Source organism: Panthera onca, chromosome C2, assembly GCF_046562875.1.
Source record: "Panthera onca isolate mPanOnc1 chromosome C2, mPanOnc1 haplotype 2, whole genome shotgun sequence".
Lineage (NCBI taxonomy): Eukaryota > Metazoa > Chordata > Mammalia > Carnivora > Felidae > Panthera > Panthera onca.
In genome coordinates this window covers 58,606,663-58,623,653 of record NC_138347.1, presented here as the reverse complement: position 1 = coordinate 58,623,653, position 16,991 = coordinate 58,606,663, and the positions used below count along the sequence as shown (strand labels likewise).

The window sequence follows — 16,991 nt, the reverse complement described above, 5'->3', positions numbered from 1 at the left end:
AATGCATCCTTTTTGGTATAGAGCTATTTTAATTATGAGAAATGCACGTAGTCTGTTGCCACCACCACAAGACACAGAAGAACAACAGAAAAATTCCCTCCTACCCCTTGAAGGTCAATCCCTCCCCCACCCCTTGCTCCTGGCCACTGCTGAAGTGTTTTCTGTCCCTACCATTTTGCCTTGTGCTGAATGTCATTAAAGGTAGGCTTTAAGTCTGGCTTCTCTCACTTCGTATAACACACTCAAGATTCATTCGTGTTGTTGTATAGATTTGTAGTCTATTCCTTTTTTTTTTTTTTTTTCAACGTTTTTTATTTATTTTTGGGACAGAGAGAGACAGAGCATGAACGGGGGAGGGGCAGAGAGAGAGGGAGACACAGAATCGGAAACAGGCTCCAGGCTCCGAGCCATCAGCCCAGAGCCCGACGCGGGGCTCGAACTCACGGACCGCGAGATCGTGACCTGGCTGAAGTCGGACGCTTAACTGACTGCGCCACCCAGGCGCCCCATGTAGTCTATTCCTTTTTATTGCTGGGCAGTATTGGATGGTTGTGACAATGGTTGTCTCGCCATTCACCCCTTGAGGATCATTTGGGTTATTTCCAGGGTTTGAGGGGCAATTCTGAGTAAAGCCTCTATAAACATTTGCAAACACGTTCTTAGAAATCTTATTTTTTATTTCACTTAGGTTACTGCCTATGAGTGGGATTGCTAGGCTGTATAATGCTGCTATGCTTATGTTTATAAGAAAGTACCATGCTGTTTTCCAAAAAGGCTGAATCATTTGGCATTCCCATCAGCAATACATGAGACCTCTCAAAGCCCTGCATCCCTTGTCAGCACTTGGTATTATCAGTTTTTCTGGGTTTTTTCAAAGGTAGAAATTCTAATAGTTGTTAGCAAGAAAACCACAGACCCAAAATGCCATTACCTGAGTAATTACCAAGTCACCAAACAGAGACTTAATACCTAACTGCAGGTTCAACCTCCTCCAGAAATGTACATCTTAACTGGTAAATAAGGAATTTTCTGATCAACATCAGTGAAGTAATCTCTCACTCGGGCCCTCTTTATCCCCGAAGAAATGAGATAATCCACCAAATGAGACTCCCTGTCTTCCCCCTAAGGGATAGTGATCTTGCCTGAAACACTTCCTTCTTCTCTTTTGCTAATAACGTGCCTGCCCCACCCTCCTTCTATAAAAACCTTCCATTTTGCACAGCTCCTCAGAGCGTCTCTCTCTACTCGCTGGATGGGATTCTGTCCAATTCATGAATCGCTTATAAAGCCAATTAAATCTGCAGACTCACTTGTTTGAGTCTCTCTTTTTTTTTTTTTTAAAGTTTATGTATTTTGAGAGAGAGAGAGAGCAGGGGAGGGGCAGAGAGAGGGAGAGGGAGACAAAGAATCCGAAGCAGTGTTAGCGGGGAGCACTGTTAGCACAGAGGCCAACACGGGGCTCAAACTCACAAACCATGAGATCATGACCTGAGCCAAAAATCAAGACTGTTAACCGACTGAGCCTCCCAGGTGCCCCAATTGACTTCCGTTTTTTAACATAAGTGTGTAAAAGTACCGCATTGTGGTTTGATTTACAGTTCCCTAGTGACTATGGTATTGAGCATTTTTTCATGTATGTATTTGCCATCTGTGTATTTTCTTTGGTGAAATGTCTGTTCAAGTATTTTGGCCATTTTGTTATTGGGTGTTTGTTTTCTTAGTGAATTTTGAGAGTTCTGTGTATGTTCTGGATAAATTCTTTTTATCAGATACATGTTTTGTTAATATTTTCTATTGGTCCATGGGGTGACTTAGTTTGTTTTAAACTTTTCTTGCTTTAAAACAAAGTTCCCCCTTTAATTTTTTTTTTTTCCAAGACTACAAAGCGGTTTAATAAATTTAGGAATCTGAAGTGAAAAATTCCCATGGCCTGACCGTAATTGCAGACAGGGCTTCCCCAGAGCTCAGTGCTCTCATTGACCAATGGCTTCTGGTGAAGGCCAGTAGCCCAATTCCTTCAGAAGAATCTATCCTCGATTCTGACTGGCCTAAGAATTAAATTGACATGAGACAAATTAACAGGAGAAAAACAAAATTGAACAACATGTATATCTCCCATATACAAGGGAGAGACCCAGAGAAACTAAGTAACTTCCCCAAATGACTGGAGCCATAACCTTAAATACCATTTTCACATAAAGACAAAAGAAAATGTTGGGGTAGAGAGTCCAAGCAGGAGGAAAATGCACAGTAAACTAGGGTAATGCTGCTATGCAGATTTAATTGCCTTCTGCCTTAGTGACAGTTTCTGGAGATTTAGCGTTCCCCCTCCACCTGACACCCTTACACCTGGCGATTTCCCTTGTAAATGTAAATGTCTGTTGCAGTTGGGTAATTTCCACTTGATTTTCAGAGCTTGTTTTATGTCTGAAGTTTTTTTTTTAAGTTTATTTATTTGGAGGGGGGGAGCAAGACACAGAGAGAAGACAGAGAGAGAGAGAGAGAGAGAGAGAGAGAGAGAGAGAAACCCAAGCAGACTCCAAGCTGTCAGCACAGAGCCCGATGTGGGACTTGAACTTACAAACTGCAAGACCATGACCTGAGCTGAAATCAAGAGTCAGGTGCTTCACCGACTGAGCCACCCAGGTGTCCCTGTGTCTGAAGTTTCTTAAAAATAACTGATGTGATTTTGGAGTTGCAGGGGGTGTGGGTCCAGAGCAACAGCCAAGAAAGGATTCTTAAGACGTCCTTGGTGCAAAAAGGTGATTTTGTTAAAACGCGGGGAAAAGACCCACGGGCAGGAAGATCTGCCCCAGGATTGTGAGGAGGGACTGATTATATACTTTGGAGCTGGGGAAGGTAAAGGCAAGGGGAAGTTTCCAAAGGATTTTCGTATGCTGAAGAAGACTCAAGGGATACTGGAGGCCTCGCTTTTGTCAGTCAAGCTAAGGTTGTTTTTCCCTCTAGCAAAGCCTTAACATTAAGGCAGTAGGAGTTCCTGGAGAAATATGATCCTCTGCCTGCCTCAAGTGTTTGTCGATGGGCTGCAGGTTCTAAGGAAACTTAAATTTATCTCCATATCCTTTTGCCTTTGTTTCCCATGTCATAACCAGCTTAAAATAACTAATATGCCAGGGGTGCCTGGGTGGCTCAGTGGTGTAAGCATCGGACTTGGTTTCAGCTCAGGCCATGATCTCTCGGTTTGTAAGTCCGAGTCCCCCACCATGCTCTGGGCCAAGAGCCTCAATGGGATTCTCTCTCTGCCTCTCCCCTGCTCATGCTCTCTCCCATTCTCTCACAATAAATAAATAAACTTTGGGGGGAAAAAAATAATCAACACACTGAAGAGGCGTACCTTAGGGTGGCATAATTTGCTCACCTTCTCCATCTCTGACATTTTAGGAAGTTGTTCATGTGTGCACCTCAGACTCTCCTCCTCCTGGGGTCCTCCTCCCTGCTGCAGGGAGGAACACTTCTCATTTCAGCTCTCAGCTCTCTGCACTGGTGGCCGAGCTCCACAGCAGCCTGTAAGTCAGGGAGCTGCCCTCGCTAGAGCTGCAGGTTGGCTGAGGGGAAGTCACCAGGAGACCTGAGAAAATGGGGAACTCTCTGCTGAGGAAAAACAGGTGAGTCCAGACTCCCCAAGGGAAAGCAGGAGAGATGGGGCAGAGGAACGCAGCCAGAAAGAGAAAAAGAGGTTTTTGGGTGAGGGGAGGGAACTGGGTAAAGAACTGAGAAACATGAAGCACTTCTAGGTGTCAGACACTAAGTTCAATTCCTTATGGGTTTGGCCTTCTCCCCAGAATCAGTGCGAGCAGCTGGTGGAGAACAGCTGAAAGGCAGAAGGACTTTATCAAGGGAAGTCAGGGCAGTCAACCATGACTTCAGAAATGGAACAACTTTCTGAGGGCTGGGAGGGGATGTTCTCCTGAGCTCTCAACACCTGCAGGGAGCTCAAAGACACCACTATTTTTTTTTTTTTTTTTTTTAATTTACATCCAAGATAGTTAGCATATAGTGCAACAATGATTTCAGGAGTAGATTCCTTAGTCCCCCTTACCCATTTAGCCCATCCCCCCTCCCACAGCCCCTCCAGTAACCCTCAGTTTGTTCTCCATATTTATGAGTCTCTTCTGTTTTGTCCCCCTCCCTGTTTTTATATTATTTTTCTTTCCCTTCCCTTATGTTCATCTGTTTTGTCTCTTAAAGTCCTCATACGAGTGAAGTCATATGATTTATGTCTTTCTCTGACTGACTAATTTCGCTTAGCATAATACCCTCCAGTTCCATCCACATAGTTGCAAATGGCAAGATTTATTCTTTTTGATTGCTGATTAATACTCCATTGTATATATATACCACATCTTCTTCATCTATTCATCCATCGATGGACATTTGGGCTCTTTCCATACTTTGGCTATTGTTGATAGTGCTGCTATAAACATGGGGGTGCATGTGTCCCTTCGAAACAGCACACCTGTATCCCGTGGATAAATGCCTAGTAGTGCAATTGCTGGGTTGTAGGGTAGTTCTATTTTTAGGTTTTTGAGGAACCTCCATACTTTTTTCCAGAATGGCGGCACCAATTTGCATTCCCACCAGCAGTGCAAAAATGTTCCTCTTTCTCTGAATCCTTGCCAACATCTGTCCTTGCCTGAGTTGTTAATGTTAGCCATTCTGACAGGTGTGAGGTGGTATCTCATTGTGTTTTTAATTTGTTTTCCCCTGATGATGAGTGATGTTGAGCATTTTTTTCATGTGTCGGTTGGCCATTTGGATGTCTTCTTTGGAGAAATGTCTATTTATGTCTTTTGCCCATTTCTTCACTGGATTATTTGTTTTTTTGAGTGTTGAGTTTGAGAAGTTCTTTATAGATTTTGGATACTAACCCTTTATCTGATATGTCATTTGCAAATATCTTCTCCCATTCCATTGGCTGCCTTTTAGTTTTGCTGATTGTTTCCTTCTCTGTGCAGAAGTTTTTTATTTTGATGAGATCCCAGTAGTTCATTTTTGCTTTTGTTTCCCTTGCCTCTGGAGATGTGTTGAATAAGAAGTTGCTGCAGCCAAGATCAAAAAGATTTTTGCCGCTTTCTCCTCGAGGATTTTGATGGCTTCCTGTCCTGCATTTAGGTCTTTCATCCATTTTGAGTTTATTTTTGTGTATGGTGTAAGAAAATGGCCCAGGTTCATTTATCTACATGTCACTGTCCAGTTTTCCCAACACCACTTGTTGAAGAGAGTGTCTTTATTCCATTGGATATTCTTTCCTGCTTTGTCAAAGATTAGTTGGCCATACGTTTATGGGTCCATTTCTGGATTCTTTATTCTGTTCCATTGATCTGAGCATCTATTTTTGTGCCAGGACCATACTGTCTTGATGATTACAGCTTTGTAATAGAGCTTGAAGTCTGGGATTATGATGCCTCCCTCTTTGGTTTTCTTTTTCAATATTGCTTTGGCTATTCGGGGTCTTTTCTGGTTCCATACACATTTTAGGATTATTTATTCTAGTTCTGTGAAGAATGCTGGTGTTATTTTGATAGGTATGGTCTGCTTTGTTTTATTGCTAATACAAGCTATTTGTACTTTGAAGAAATTAGCCCTTTTCTCTTATTACAAAAAATATTTTTTTCTGTATATCTCATGCCATGCAGATATTTTATGTTTGCTTACTATTTTTTTAAATGTTTATTTATTTTGAGAGAGAAAGCGTAGGGGGGAGGGGGCAAAGAGAGAGGGAGACAGAGGATCTGAAGCAGGCTCTGTGCTGACATCACAGAGCCCAATGTGGGGCTCAAACTCACGAACCATGAGATCAGGACCTTAGCCAAAGTCAGATGTTTAACTGACTGAGCCACCAGGCACCCCTGTTTGCTTACTATTTCTTAAACATAACTGAATTAAATCTAGAAATCTCCTTGTTTTCTACCAATTTATGCTTAAAATTCTTTCCCCTTCTTAAGAAAAATCCACAGTATAATTTTTTGTTTGTTTTATTGCTTTACATGCAGCCCCATACATTCACTATATGGTGTCAAATACACACACACACACACACACACACACACACGCGCGCACACACACACACACACATTTTTTTTCCCAAGTAGTTAATCAGTTGCCTCAGCATCTTCATTTCCATGCTAATTTAAAATATCTCCCTTAGAGGTGTCCGGGTGGCTCAGTCAGTTAAGCATCCAGGAGTCTTGATTTAGGCTCAGGTCATGATCTCATGGTTCACAGGGTAGAGCCCTATGTCGGGATTTTGTCTCTCACTTTCTGCGCATCCACTCACCCCGTCTTAAAATCAAAAATCTTAAAAAAATAAAAATAAATAAAATGTCTCCCTTAATATAATTTTTTAAAGTCTTATATTTATATTTACTGGGATGTGATTTTCAACTTCACCATCCAATCAGCACACCCTCATCATTGTTCTCCAGACCGGATTTGTTACAAAAGCCGTGGAAATCCCACCCCTACCCTCACTGAGCAGAGTGAGAGAACCTAGTTCTCTATGAGAGGAGCTCAGAGTCTTACTTACTGACTGGTGGTCCTCGGACAAGTTGCTTAACATTTTCAACCTTAGTTTTCTCATTGGTTAAAAAAAAATAGAATCATTATAACTACTTCATGGATTTAGTCTGAGATTAAATGAAATATATACAATGCCTGTGTTACATACATGTAGTAAGTGTGTGTGTGTGTGTGTGTGTGTGTGTGTGGAGAGAGAGAGAGAGAGAGGTTGAGAGAAAGTAATAAACAAACATAAATAGTATTTTTTAGTTTCTTTTTCTCTATACTCTCAATTCTCCACAAATGGAAAAAAATGTTTATACAGAAGAAACCTAACCCAAACAATGAATAGATTTCTCTTTATTTAATCCTTTTTTCTCCTCTTGTCCCCTGTTCTCTGCCTTGGTGCTGTAAAAGATGAGGATTTACATGAGACAAAGCCAGTACCCTTCCCCATCCCTGTATACAGTCCTGAATGTTGTGCCCAGCAGATAGACTTCTCTATATACTGATACTCTCATGGTCACCATAAGGAATCCCGGCCATGTGGGAACAAATGATTTAGGACTGGTTGTGTATGGAGGTTGTTGGAGAATGTTAGTGGGCTGTTGCCATGGCAATGGAGAAAACATCAAATAAAAGGCTGCCATGTACATTGAGGAGGGGCTGTGAACAGATCTGAGGGCAACAAGCAGCAGCTGAGGCGATTCTGGAGCTACACACAAATGGTGGTTGGAAAACTTGTGAATTGAAGTGGGAAGCCTGGAAAGGAAGTACTTAGCTCATTCCTGATAGATTGCGTTTTAGGGGGCAACAGAATACTCATAAGATACCCTGGTCTGGAAAATCATACCTTCAAACAGAGAGCATCCAGGTGAGAACAAATCCAAGAAACCTCCCGGCCTTTGCCCATGAGGAGTGAAGTCTGTCAGGTCCTGAACTTCACATACTCCACATGGAGCACCTTATTTAGACCCAGCATCAGTCGTAATAACAGTAAATGTGAAGACAAGACAAAAACACTTTGAACCTTTGGAGAGGAGATGTACTAGGAACCTAGTGTGATCCCCAGCAACTAGAAATAAGATCGCTATTTCCTGCTGTCTCTGTTCATTTAACTCAAGTCCCTTTGTGCTCAAGCTCCATCCTGGACATTCCATTTGAAGCTCAAAGTTTCTATTTCTGAGGTGACCACATCTCCCACAGCATCACGATTGTTGAAAGGTTTGTGGAGAGAGACACTTGCAATTATCCTGATGCTGTTAAACCAAGACTCTTCTGACTACTCCCTTTGAGTGTCAGGGAATCACTCAAATATGAAAGTAGTGTCTCGGGGTCCAAGAATCCCAAAGGGTGGCAAAACCAGTTGTTTTGTGGCCTATAGAGTTATCTGCACTTTTCCTATGGTTTCAGGAGAAGCTTTTGAAAGAATATCAGTTAAAAAGCTACCACTGAGCCAAAGCTTCTGTTAGGAGTTAGACGCCCAAAGATTCCCCCCACCCCCAGCAGCATACATTTCTTCAGTGCAAGCTCAGGATCGCATATTTGGGGGATATCATTGGACATATGTTAAAGCACACAGTCCAAAGAATGAAACAGACCAGAAGGGCCATGGCCATTATAACAAGGGAGAGACTGGGTGGACCAGGGGGCCAGAGAAGTTTTGTGTAAGAGACAGGAGCCTGGAATTGCTGGCACATAGCCTGGTGTCATGGAGACGCATCTGGCCTCCTTCAGGGAGGTTCTCTGAACCCATCCCAGACCAAAGCATCCAAGCCGAAGGGCAAGAATATGTTACAGAAAAGTTGAGTGGGGGAAATAACCAGTTTAAAAAAAAGTTTGCCTGCATTTAACTTTATTTAACCCTTACAATTCCATGAGGTAAGCAGGGGAAGTATCTTCATTTTACCGATGAAGAAACTGGCTCAAGGTTTCCAGAGACACTGACTGAGTAACTCAAACTTCAGTGTCTTTTCTCATCTTCCAAATCTGCTCCGTGAACCAGATTTCTTAGCAATTGGTGAGATTCCTTTGTTTCCTTCTAGCGTTTCTTTAGCCACAGAAACAGGAGATATAAACAAATGGCCAAAAGTAGCCCAAAGGGGAGGAATAACTACAGCCAACGCCTTTCAGCCCCCAAATTCTGATGGTACATAGACCCGAGGGGTTGTCAGAACACTCAGCCATGCTGACGCCCACAGCTTCTCCTCTCCTGCCCTTTCCAAGGGAACTCCTTGGGAAGATCACTAGGGATGATATCTCTGAGTGACATTTTACACTTTATTTACATAGTGTTACTGGTACATGCGGTACTTTATAAAGGACCCTCACATTTAACTCTGTAGGTAGTTATGACTCAAATTCAGAAAGATGCCCAGAATGATACTTAGACTTCAGGCTGGATATCTGACCACCAAAAGATCCTGGGCCTTTCTGCCATAAAATAGATCACAAGTCCTGTTGATTTACCTATGCCTTGAATCAAGGAGGTAGATTTGAGGATCTGAGCCAGTTAGAGATGCTCTGTTCTTGGCTACTCATTCCTTTATGAAATACTTACGGAAAATAGATTTACTGTGTGCTCCATACTGTGGCATGTGCTGGCAAATAAATATGGTTCCCAGCTCTATGACGCTAATGTTCTAGTGTAGGATGTCAACAAATGAACTGTTAAATAACAAAATTTAACCAAGTAAATTTGCAAACCTAGTCGTCTTTATTAAACGATTCATTAGTCAGGCAACACTTCATCTAGCAAGTCGAGAGGCTCTCCAAGGAGTTACACAAAATGGAAGGTTTTTATAGAAGAAGGTTGGGAATTAGGACCACCTGGGCAGCTCAGTCAGTTAAGTGACTGACTCTTGATTTCGACTCGGGTCATGATCTCACAGTTTGTGGGATCAAGCCCTGAGTCAGGCTCTGTGCTGACCATGTGGAGCCGGCTTAGGATTTTCTCTTTCCCTCTCTCTTTCTCTCAAATAAATTAGTAAATATTAAAAAAGAATAATAAAGTGAAGAAAACTAAATTTTAAAAAAGTTATTAGCGGGGTACCTCAGTGGCTCAGTTGGTTAAGCTTTTGGCTTCATCTCAGGTCATGATCTCCTGGTTTGTGAGTTTAAGCCCTGAGTCGGGCTCTCTGCTGTCATCATGGAACCTGCTTCAGATCCTCTGTCCCCCTCTCTCTCTACCCCTTCCCCTCTCACGCTCTATCGCTCTCAAAATAAATAATAAAACATTTAAAAAAAGTTATTAGCAAAAGAAAAGAACTATTTCTCGGGGTGCCTGAGTGGCTCAGCTGGTTAAGCATCCAACTTTCGATTTTGGATCAGCTCATGATGAGCCTCATGTGGGGCTCCGCCCTGGGCATTGAGCCTGCCTAAGATTCTGTCTCCCTCTCCCTTCATCCCTCCCTCTCCCCTGCCTTAAGCACGTTCTTTGTCTCTACCAAAAAAAAAAAAAAAAAAAAAAAAAGAATTATTCCAGGCGAGGCCACTTTCTAAGGGGAAAAACAACGTGTCTTTATCAGGCAGATTATCTCACTTTTTTACGGGACGGAGAGGGCCCAAGTGACAGACTCATTGGCATAGATTAAAGAAATCCTGGCTGACGGGTTAAGACTACATTTATGGAGGAGGTTGAAACTGCAATTAAATTATATATTAAAGGGCACCTGTGTGGCTCAGTCATTAAGCATCTGACTTTGGCTCAGGTCATGATCTCACAGTCTGTGAGTTCAAGTCCCACATCGGGTGAGCCCAAGACCCACTTTGAGTAAAACACGATCTCCACTTCGAGTGAGCCCAATTTCTCTCCCTCTCTCCCCACTCTCCTCTCTCTCTCTCCTTCTTCCCCTCCTGGGATTCTTTCTCTCTCAGCCCCTCAATCAATTGTGCACCCCCCCCAAGAAAAATTATGTATTAAGCACCAGTTTGAGAACTCAGTCTAAGTGACACCACTTTGGGCCTGTGTTGCTTTGAGGTGTTTTTCTTTTTCAAAAGAACAATTATAATATGGTATAAATTGGAGAAATTCAGAGTGCTGTAGAACTCTATATAAATATTACATAACCTATACCTGAAAGAAATCTCTAAAACGTCCATGTACTTACACCTTGATTTCCTAGAGATAACTCACGTGTCCTTCATCACAAGAGTCCAAGCAAATCATTAAAATCAGTCATGAGCAAGCCCTTTCCCTTTGCTGGGAATACAGCCAAAAGTCCCTTCCCTGATTAGGAGTTGATAAGCATCATCTTCATATTTCAAAAGGTCAGTTAATGTCCTGGAAGGAAGGAGTCATTCTAGCATGCTAAATGTGTCCAAGTCATCTACAATAAATACTGTCTTGGGGTAAGAGAAAAGGTTTTTCACAGAAATGGCAAAGGGAAGAGAGTGACCTAACAAAGCTGCAGAAACCAACATTGTGATTTGTGTCATCTCACGGTTATTTTAGATGCTGGGACTGCTACATTGCTGAAGGTTGTCTCTGCCTTCCGTGGTGAGTGGAGAATTATTTCATGAGTTATTTCCCTAAGTGTGGTTTCAATGTGGTATTTGCTTTAAATCACCTGTAACTGCCCACTGTCTGTGGCCACAGTGGAAGCCTGTCACTACCCGGACACAGTCATCTGAGAGTCAGTCAGGGAAGTGACAATTTGAGTTTGGTGAGAAACAGGAACAATAGTCTTGATAAGCGCTCCTCAAACAGGAAAGCCTCAGAAGCAAGAATTAAACTGGCTACCAATGCAGAGAAAGACCCTTGAATCCCACTGCTAGTCCCAGAATCCCCATGTACAGAAGCATACATTTCTGTCCCTTGCACAGAGAACTTACAGCCAGGGTGGTCATATAATTCATCCTCTGCACTGAGAAAGCTTTGAGAGTGAAAGAGACTCTAAAAATAGTTTAGGGTCCCTAAATGACTGATAAGGACGTTAACTAGACCATCTAAGCAAAGCAGAACACACAGTCATGCTCCTTGGAGTAAATGTCATCATCTCTTGAGATGATAAGGAGCATCCATTACATTTATACTGTGTTTTTCTGGAGTGGGGGCATCATCTCTACAGAGCAGTTACCTCTGTGTTCATATGGGAGCTGTTTGTTTGCTTGTTTGCTTGGAGATCACAGACTGAGCTTGGGGTTGGAACTGGAAATAATCTTGGCTCCTTATCTCACATGATATAAAAGAAATTGAGATTTTGTTAGAAGAAAACATCCCCCAAATAGTTACCTATAACATCATCATGGTTCTCCATTTATAAACCAATTCCACCTCAGCCTTAGAAAAAGGAGAAGGGAGGAGAAAGACACACACACACAAAGGTGTAAATTTCTCCTTGGTCTTATCCTTCCTTTTTCTTTTTATCTATCTTCCTTTGCCCCTATGCTGAAGGGGGTATACCTTTAACAAATGAAAGACTCAAAGATAAGGTTTTAGAGTTGAGTGTAATTTCCTTGGAGAGTTGCTGAACACTGAATCAACCAATTTTCTTTCCTTTACTTTTTTCAGGAAAAAAACACACGGTTTTGAAGCAAAGCCAGATTCCGATAAGGAGAGTAAGTCATTGCTTTCTCTTTCCTACTTTTGATAGACTTACATTTCCAACTGCCCTTTCTCTGCGCTTCCAAAGCTCCCTGGGCATTATTTCCAGTGTAATACCTTCCACATCGGTCTGAGTCATTTGTCCAGTTGCTGGTCCCCGTCTCCACTAGACTGTGAGCTCATTGAATCAGGAGCTGGTGACTCCATATCTCCCTGAGGTCTGGAAGCTGAAGGGGTTAACTGGGAACAATAACTGGAGAGTTAGAGGTGCCAGGTGCTTCCAAGAGACTGCAAGGAGGCCAGTGCGGGCACAGAGAGCACTCAGGAGGGGCATGGCCTTGTGGTCAAGCTTAGGACGGGGGCTTTTGTCTTGAGAACCGCAGGACTATTTTAAGGAAGGGTGGGTGTGATGGTGTTAGCCTTAAAAGACATGGCCTGGGGGCGCCTGGGTGGCGCAGTCGGTTAAGCGTCCGACTTCAGCCAGGTCACGATCTCGCGGTCCGTGAGTTCGAGCCCCGCGTCGGGCTCTGGGCTGATGGCTCGGAGCCTGGAGCCTGTTTCCGATTCTGTGTCTCCCTCTCTCTCTGCCCCTCCCCCGTTCATGCTCTGTCTCTCTCTGTCCCAAAAATAAATAAAAAACGTTGGGAAAAAATTTAAAAAAAAAAAAAAAAAAAAAAAAAAAAGACATGGCCTGGGTGGCTGTGCAGAGAACTAATTGTGTTAGGGAGTGGCAAGAACAGATGCTGGAAGATCACTTAGGAGGTGAGGCAACGGTCTCTGGAGACAGAACAGGACTGAAGCCAAGAAGAAGGAATTTGAGAAGGAGAGGGTAGCGAATAGCATCACATGTGAGAAAGAGAGAAAGCATAGGCATGAGGACAGGCCACTGGATTTCTGAAGAAGAAAAATGAAGGAGTTTTGACTTTGCCTTCCTGGGTTGAAAGAGCGGAGCCTAATTCATTCACTCTGAGTCTTATCAACTAGTTTTGTAAAGTATGAAAACGGAATAATATGGCCCTCCCATCCCTAGCGTCACCAGGGGAATCATGGGTTCCTGGAAACCCCAATCTCCATCAGAGCCAAACCCGGTAGAAATAAGACCTCTAATGCCAAAACTCGCAGGCTTTTCTTTCTTTCTTTTTTTTTTTTTTTAATTTTTTTAATGTTTACTTTTTTATTTTTGAGAGAGAGAGAGAGCATGAGTGGGGGAGGAGCAGACAGAGAGAGAGAGAGAGAGAGAGAGAGAGGGAGAATCCGAAGCAGGCTCCAGGCTCTGAGTTGTTAGCACAGAGCCTGACGTGGGGCTCGAACCCATGAACCCTGAGATCATGACCTGAGCTGAAGTCAGACGCTCAACCGACTGAGCCACACAGGCGCCCCTTGGAGACTTTTTTTGTAGTGATAATCAGGGACGTCCTAGATGGCCATGGGAATTTATGGAGATAGGAGCATCCGGGATGTCAGTCCTGAGGAAATGCAAATCCATAATAATAAATCAAGTGGCCTGCAAGGGCTTACCCACCTTCTGTGTAGGATGGCACCATACAGCTTCCGTGGGAAAGCTCACGTTTGCTGATCGAGCTGATGTGTTTGTGAAGGGGGAGCAAGTCCATTTGCCTCTTTACTGAGGGGCCAGAGCCAGTTGGTTTTAAATAAACCGGTTTTTGATAAAGTGCCCTGCTTTTGTTTGTATCTGCTAGCAAATTCAGGAATGGGAAGGTTCAATTTAAGAGTTTGCTTCTGAAGGGACACCTGGGTGGCTCTCTTCGTTGAGCATCCAACTCTTGATTTCAGCTCAGGTCATCATGCCTTGGTCGTGGGATCAGGCCCAAGTCAAGCCCCAAGTCAAGCCTTGAGTAGGGTCCCTATGTAGGCATAGAGCTTGCTTAAGATTCTCTCTCTCCCTCTGCCCTCTCCCCCACTCATGCTCTTTCTCTGCCTCTTCAAATAAAAAAAAGAAAGAAAGAAAAAGAAAAGAAAGAAAGAGAGAGTTTCCTTCTGTCAAGCTTTTCTTGAGCACCAGCCCCTGCATGACGGTCATCCCCTCACCTGCGTAGACACCACAGCCCTCCTTTGCATTGTGGATCCTCTTAGGCCCTGGTCTGTCCCCTACGCTAGCCTGTGAGCCCCTTGAGGACAGGAAATGTTTCTGATTTTTCTTGGTCTCCACAGTACCTGGTACAGGGCGGGTCTGCGATGAATTTTGTATGAGGGATGGAGGGAATTGTGATTTCCTTTCCAATGCCCCACCGAATGTGTTTCCCTCCATGCAGCCTCTCAGCCCCAGCACGGCTCTGCTGTATCTTGTTTAGATAGTGCCGTCACTCCCCAGGGGTGTGCTGCAGGTCAGGATAGCCTGATGGGCTATCATGTGGCTCTCTGGATGCTTATATCCGAGTGTTTGCCCCGCCACTCCCCATCCTCTGTCCTCAAACCCCCCGTGACCTGAAATTCATTGAGTGTATTTTCTTTCTCCAGATACAGAAATGTCATCTGCTCCCATCCAGGTAATGCAAACATCTCTGAACCTTTTTCTGAGATGATGACGGAAATGCGGACACCCCAGATGGCAGAAATTGGGCTCCAAGACCCCTTCAAAGCTCGATATGAAAGAAAAACTTTAGGTGCCAATGCTTGCTAGCCCAGGACCCTGTACGGGGCCCGAGGGCAGCAGCAGCTGCCACCACTATTGTTATACATCTTATTGAAAGGAACTAATATACACGGAGTCCTTTGTTGACACCAGTGTGCTGAGGGCTTTGCCTGTAGTGTCCACGTAACTGTTACAGCAACCCTCTAAGATTGGCACTATGATCTCCTCTGTTTTACAAATGAGAAAACTGAGAGATTGAGTGATATTCTCCCGAAGCCAGACAACTGACAAGAGGGGCAAAGACATGATTCAAAACCAAGCCTCCATCCCAGATCCAGGCTCTCCCTCTTAGATTTGCTGCTTTGCTTTTTATCTCCTGAGATGCCACTGACTAGGAACCTCTCTCGAGTGGTTTCCCTTTTTAATAATGCCAAAGTCTCTAGAATGAGTGGTTAAATATCATAACCCAGCCAAGTGAAGGTATCCTCAGATTGTTCTGTTATGTATGAATAGGCTGCCTTCAGGGCCTGAGATCTGGGAATTACACGGAGTGGTCAGGGGTCACTCTGGAACATGGAGCAGAGAAGACATGCCTGAGTAGGCCGAATACTCCAGAAAGCATGAGCTCTCTGGTGGCCTGGGCTAGGGGTTGGAGTGGGGACAGCCATTTAGGAAAAACATCTAAGAGATGGGGGGAGAGATGGTCATGGAAGACAGACTTTGCCCAGGGTCAGGTCTGGGTTGAGCCTAGAGTATAAAGGGAATGGCAAGAAATCCACTGTTGATGAGGCTCTTCTTTCACCAGCAGGATAATGCTGACCAGAGGTCCTTAGAAGATCTCTCCTACACCCTCATCAATCACAGCGTCCTTGGAAGAAGGTCATCAGGGATCTCTGGGGCATACTATGAGAACATTTCCCCCAACACCAAGAGACCCAGGGAGTTCTTGAGAAGAACGGAGACGTCGTATGCACTTCTCCATGTGCCTTCCTCCCCAAGGCATTTGCCCTCCCCAGAAGATGAATATGAACTTCTCACTCCTGGTAAAATCTCCTTCCACTCCCTTCGTCAGCCACATCCGCCTATGTTACCTTCTGAGATTCGGGTTTCTTGTTTAAAATGAAATAGACCAGAACTTGTCTAATTACCAGTAAATAAAAGCTGGGGGTATAGAGATCTGGTTGAAGCAGGCATGGGGCACAGAGCCCTTAAGGGGCATACGCACGGGCACACACACACACACACACACACATGCCACCCCTTTCTACAGAGATCTCTGCAGAATGTGGTTTACAAACCACAGGGATCCTTAGATCCTACTCAATATTCATCCTACAAAGACCAACCACTTATCCTAAACACCACTCTTTGAGAAGGGAGTGGCCATCTTTGATTCCAAATGGCTTTGGGAACTGGCTGCTTTGCTCAGTGGTGGGAGGGGCTTCTTGGTCTTCTACAGCTGGGAGCATCACAAAGAGTCTGCTCCTGTGTCCAGGTTCTTCTCATAAAATGTCTACATAATTACCTTCTGAAGTCACAAGGAAGCATTACCCATCATACTAAGCATGCCAGGGGGGTCTACTCATTCCACACATGGGCCCAACTCTTCACCTGGAGCCTTCAGGGGGCGGGGGGAGTAGGGGGAGGCTGGGTGCGTTCCTCTCACTCCATACCACTCAGCGATGGTCTTTGCATAGTGTCCTTTGACTTGTTGGCCCTCGTGGCTTTGTCGGTTACATGGGTTGAATCAGTAAGTTCTAAGCCAGGTTTTTATATAATTTTTAGTATAATTTTAATCCATATTTTAAACCTTGTATTTCTCCCTAGAAATATCTTAATAAGAAAAGCATAGCATTAGAGCATGGTAGAGTAGAAAGACCTATGGAGACACTCTAATGCCACCATCCCTTTTTTGCTCAGAGAGGATAAGTAGGCCAATGTAACTTTGCAAGTTACTGACAGAACTTTATCCAGAGCCCGATTTCCTGGCTCCCGATTCCACACTCTTCCAACATACTACATAGAAGAGCCTCTATTTAACTGTGTGGTGTATATGTGGATTAATTCATATGTCATGTATAAAATATTAATCAAATGTCTACATGGGAAAAATAACACCCCCACACACATACCCCTTCTCCAATGAGCCTTTCTCTGTATGTTCTGATTATTTTTCCTAGTTTTTTTCTCATTGTTCCTAGAATTCTGTCTACTCCCTAAAACAGGGGTCAGTACACTGTGGCCCACAGGCCAAACCTGACCTAGTGCCTTTTTTTTTTAATAAGTAAATTGTTATTGGAACACGGCCATGCTTATACATGTTCATACTTTCTA

General features: G+C 43.7%; 1 protein-coding gene across 2 annotated transcripts; it reads left to right on the top strand.

Annotated features, from left to right (window-relative positions):
- The first annotated feature begins 3,481 nt into the window (after window positions 1-3,481).
- On the top strand, window positions 3,482-15,831 carry GCSAM (germinal center associated signaling and motility). 2 transcript variants are annotated; one of them, XM_078452989.1, is made up of 5 exons: window positions 3,482-3,626; window positions 10,973-11,017; window positions 12,032-12,078; window positions 14,543-14,571; window positions 15,466-15,831. In XM_078452989.1, the coding sequence occupies exons 1-5, from the start codon at window positions 3,598-3,600 to the stop codon at window positions 15,778-15,780; spliced, it is 465 nt and encodes a 154-aa protein (XP_078309115.1). In that variant the 5' UTR covers window positions 3,482-3,597; the 3' UTR covers window positions 15,781-15,831. The 2 variants fall into 2 exon arrangements, with proteins under 2 accessions (XP_078309115.1, XP_078309114.1); XM_078452988.1 differs by having other exon boundaries at window positions 15,463-15,831.
- The last annotated feature ends 1,160 nt before the right edge of the window (window positions 15,832-16,991 follow it).

Bases quoted from the DNA above. Each gene is read 5' to 3' on its own strand.
- GCSAM (XM_078452988.1), top strand. From the start codon at position 3,598: ATGGGGAACTCTCTGCTGAGGAAAAACAG. The intron at 3,627-10,972 runs GTGAGTCCAGAC...CGGTTATTTTAG, and splicing joins TCTCTGCTGAGGAAAAACAG to ATGCTGGGACTGCTACATTG. The intron at 11,018-12,031 runs GTGAGTGGAGAA...TACTTTTTTCAG, and splicing joins GGTTGTCTCTGCCTTCCGTG to GAAAAAAACACACGGTTTTG.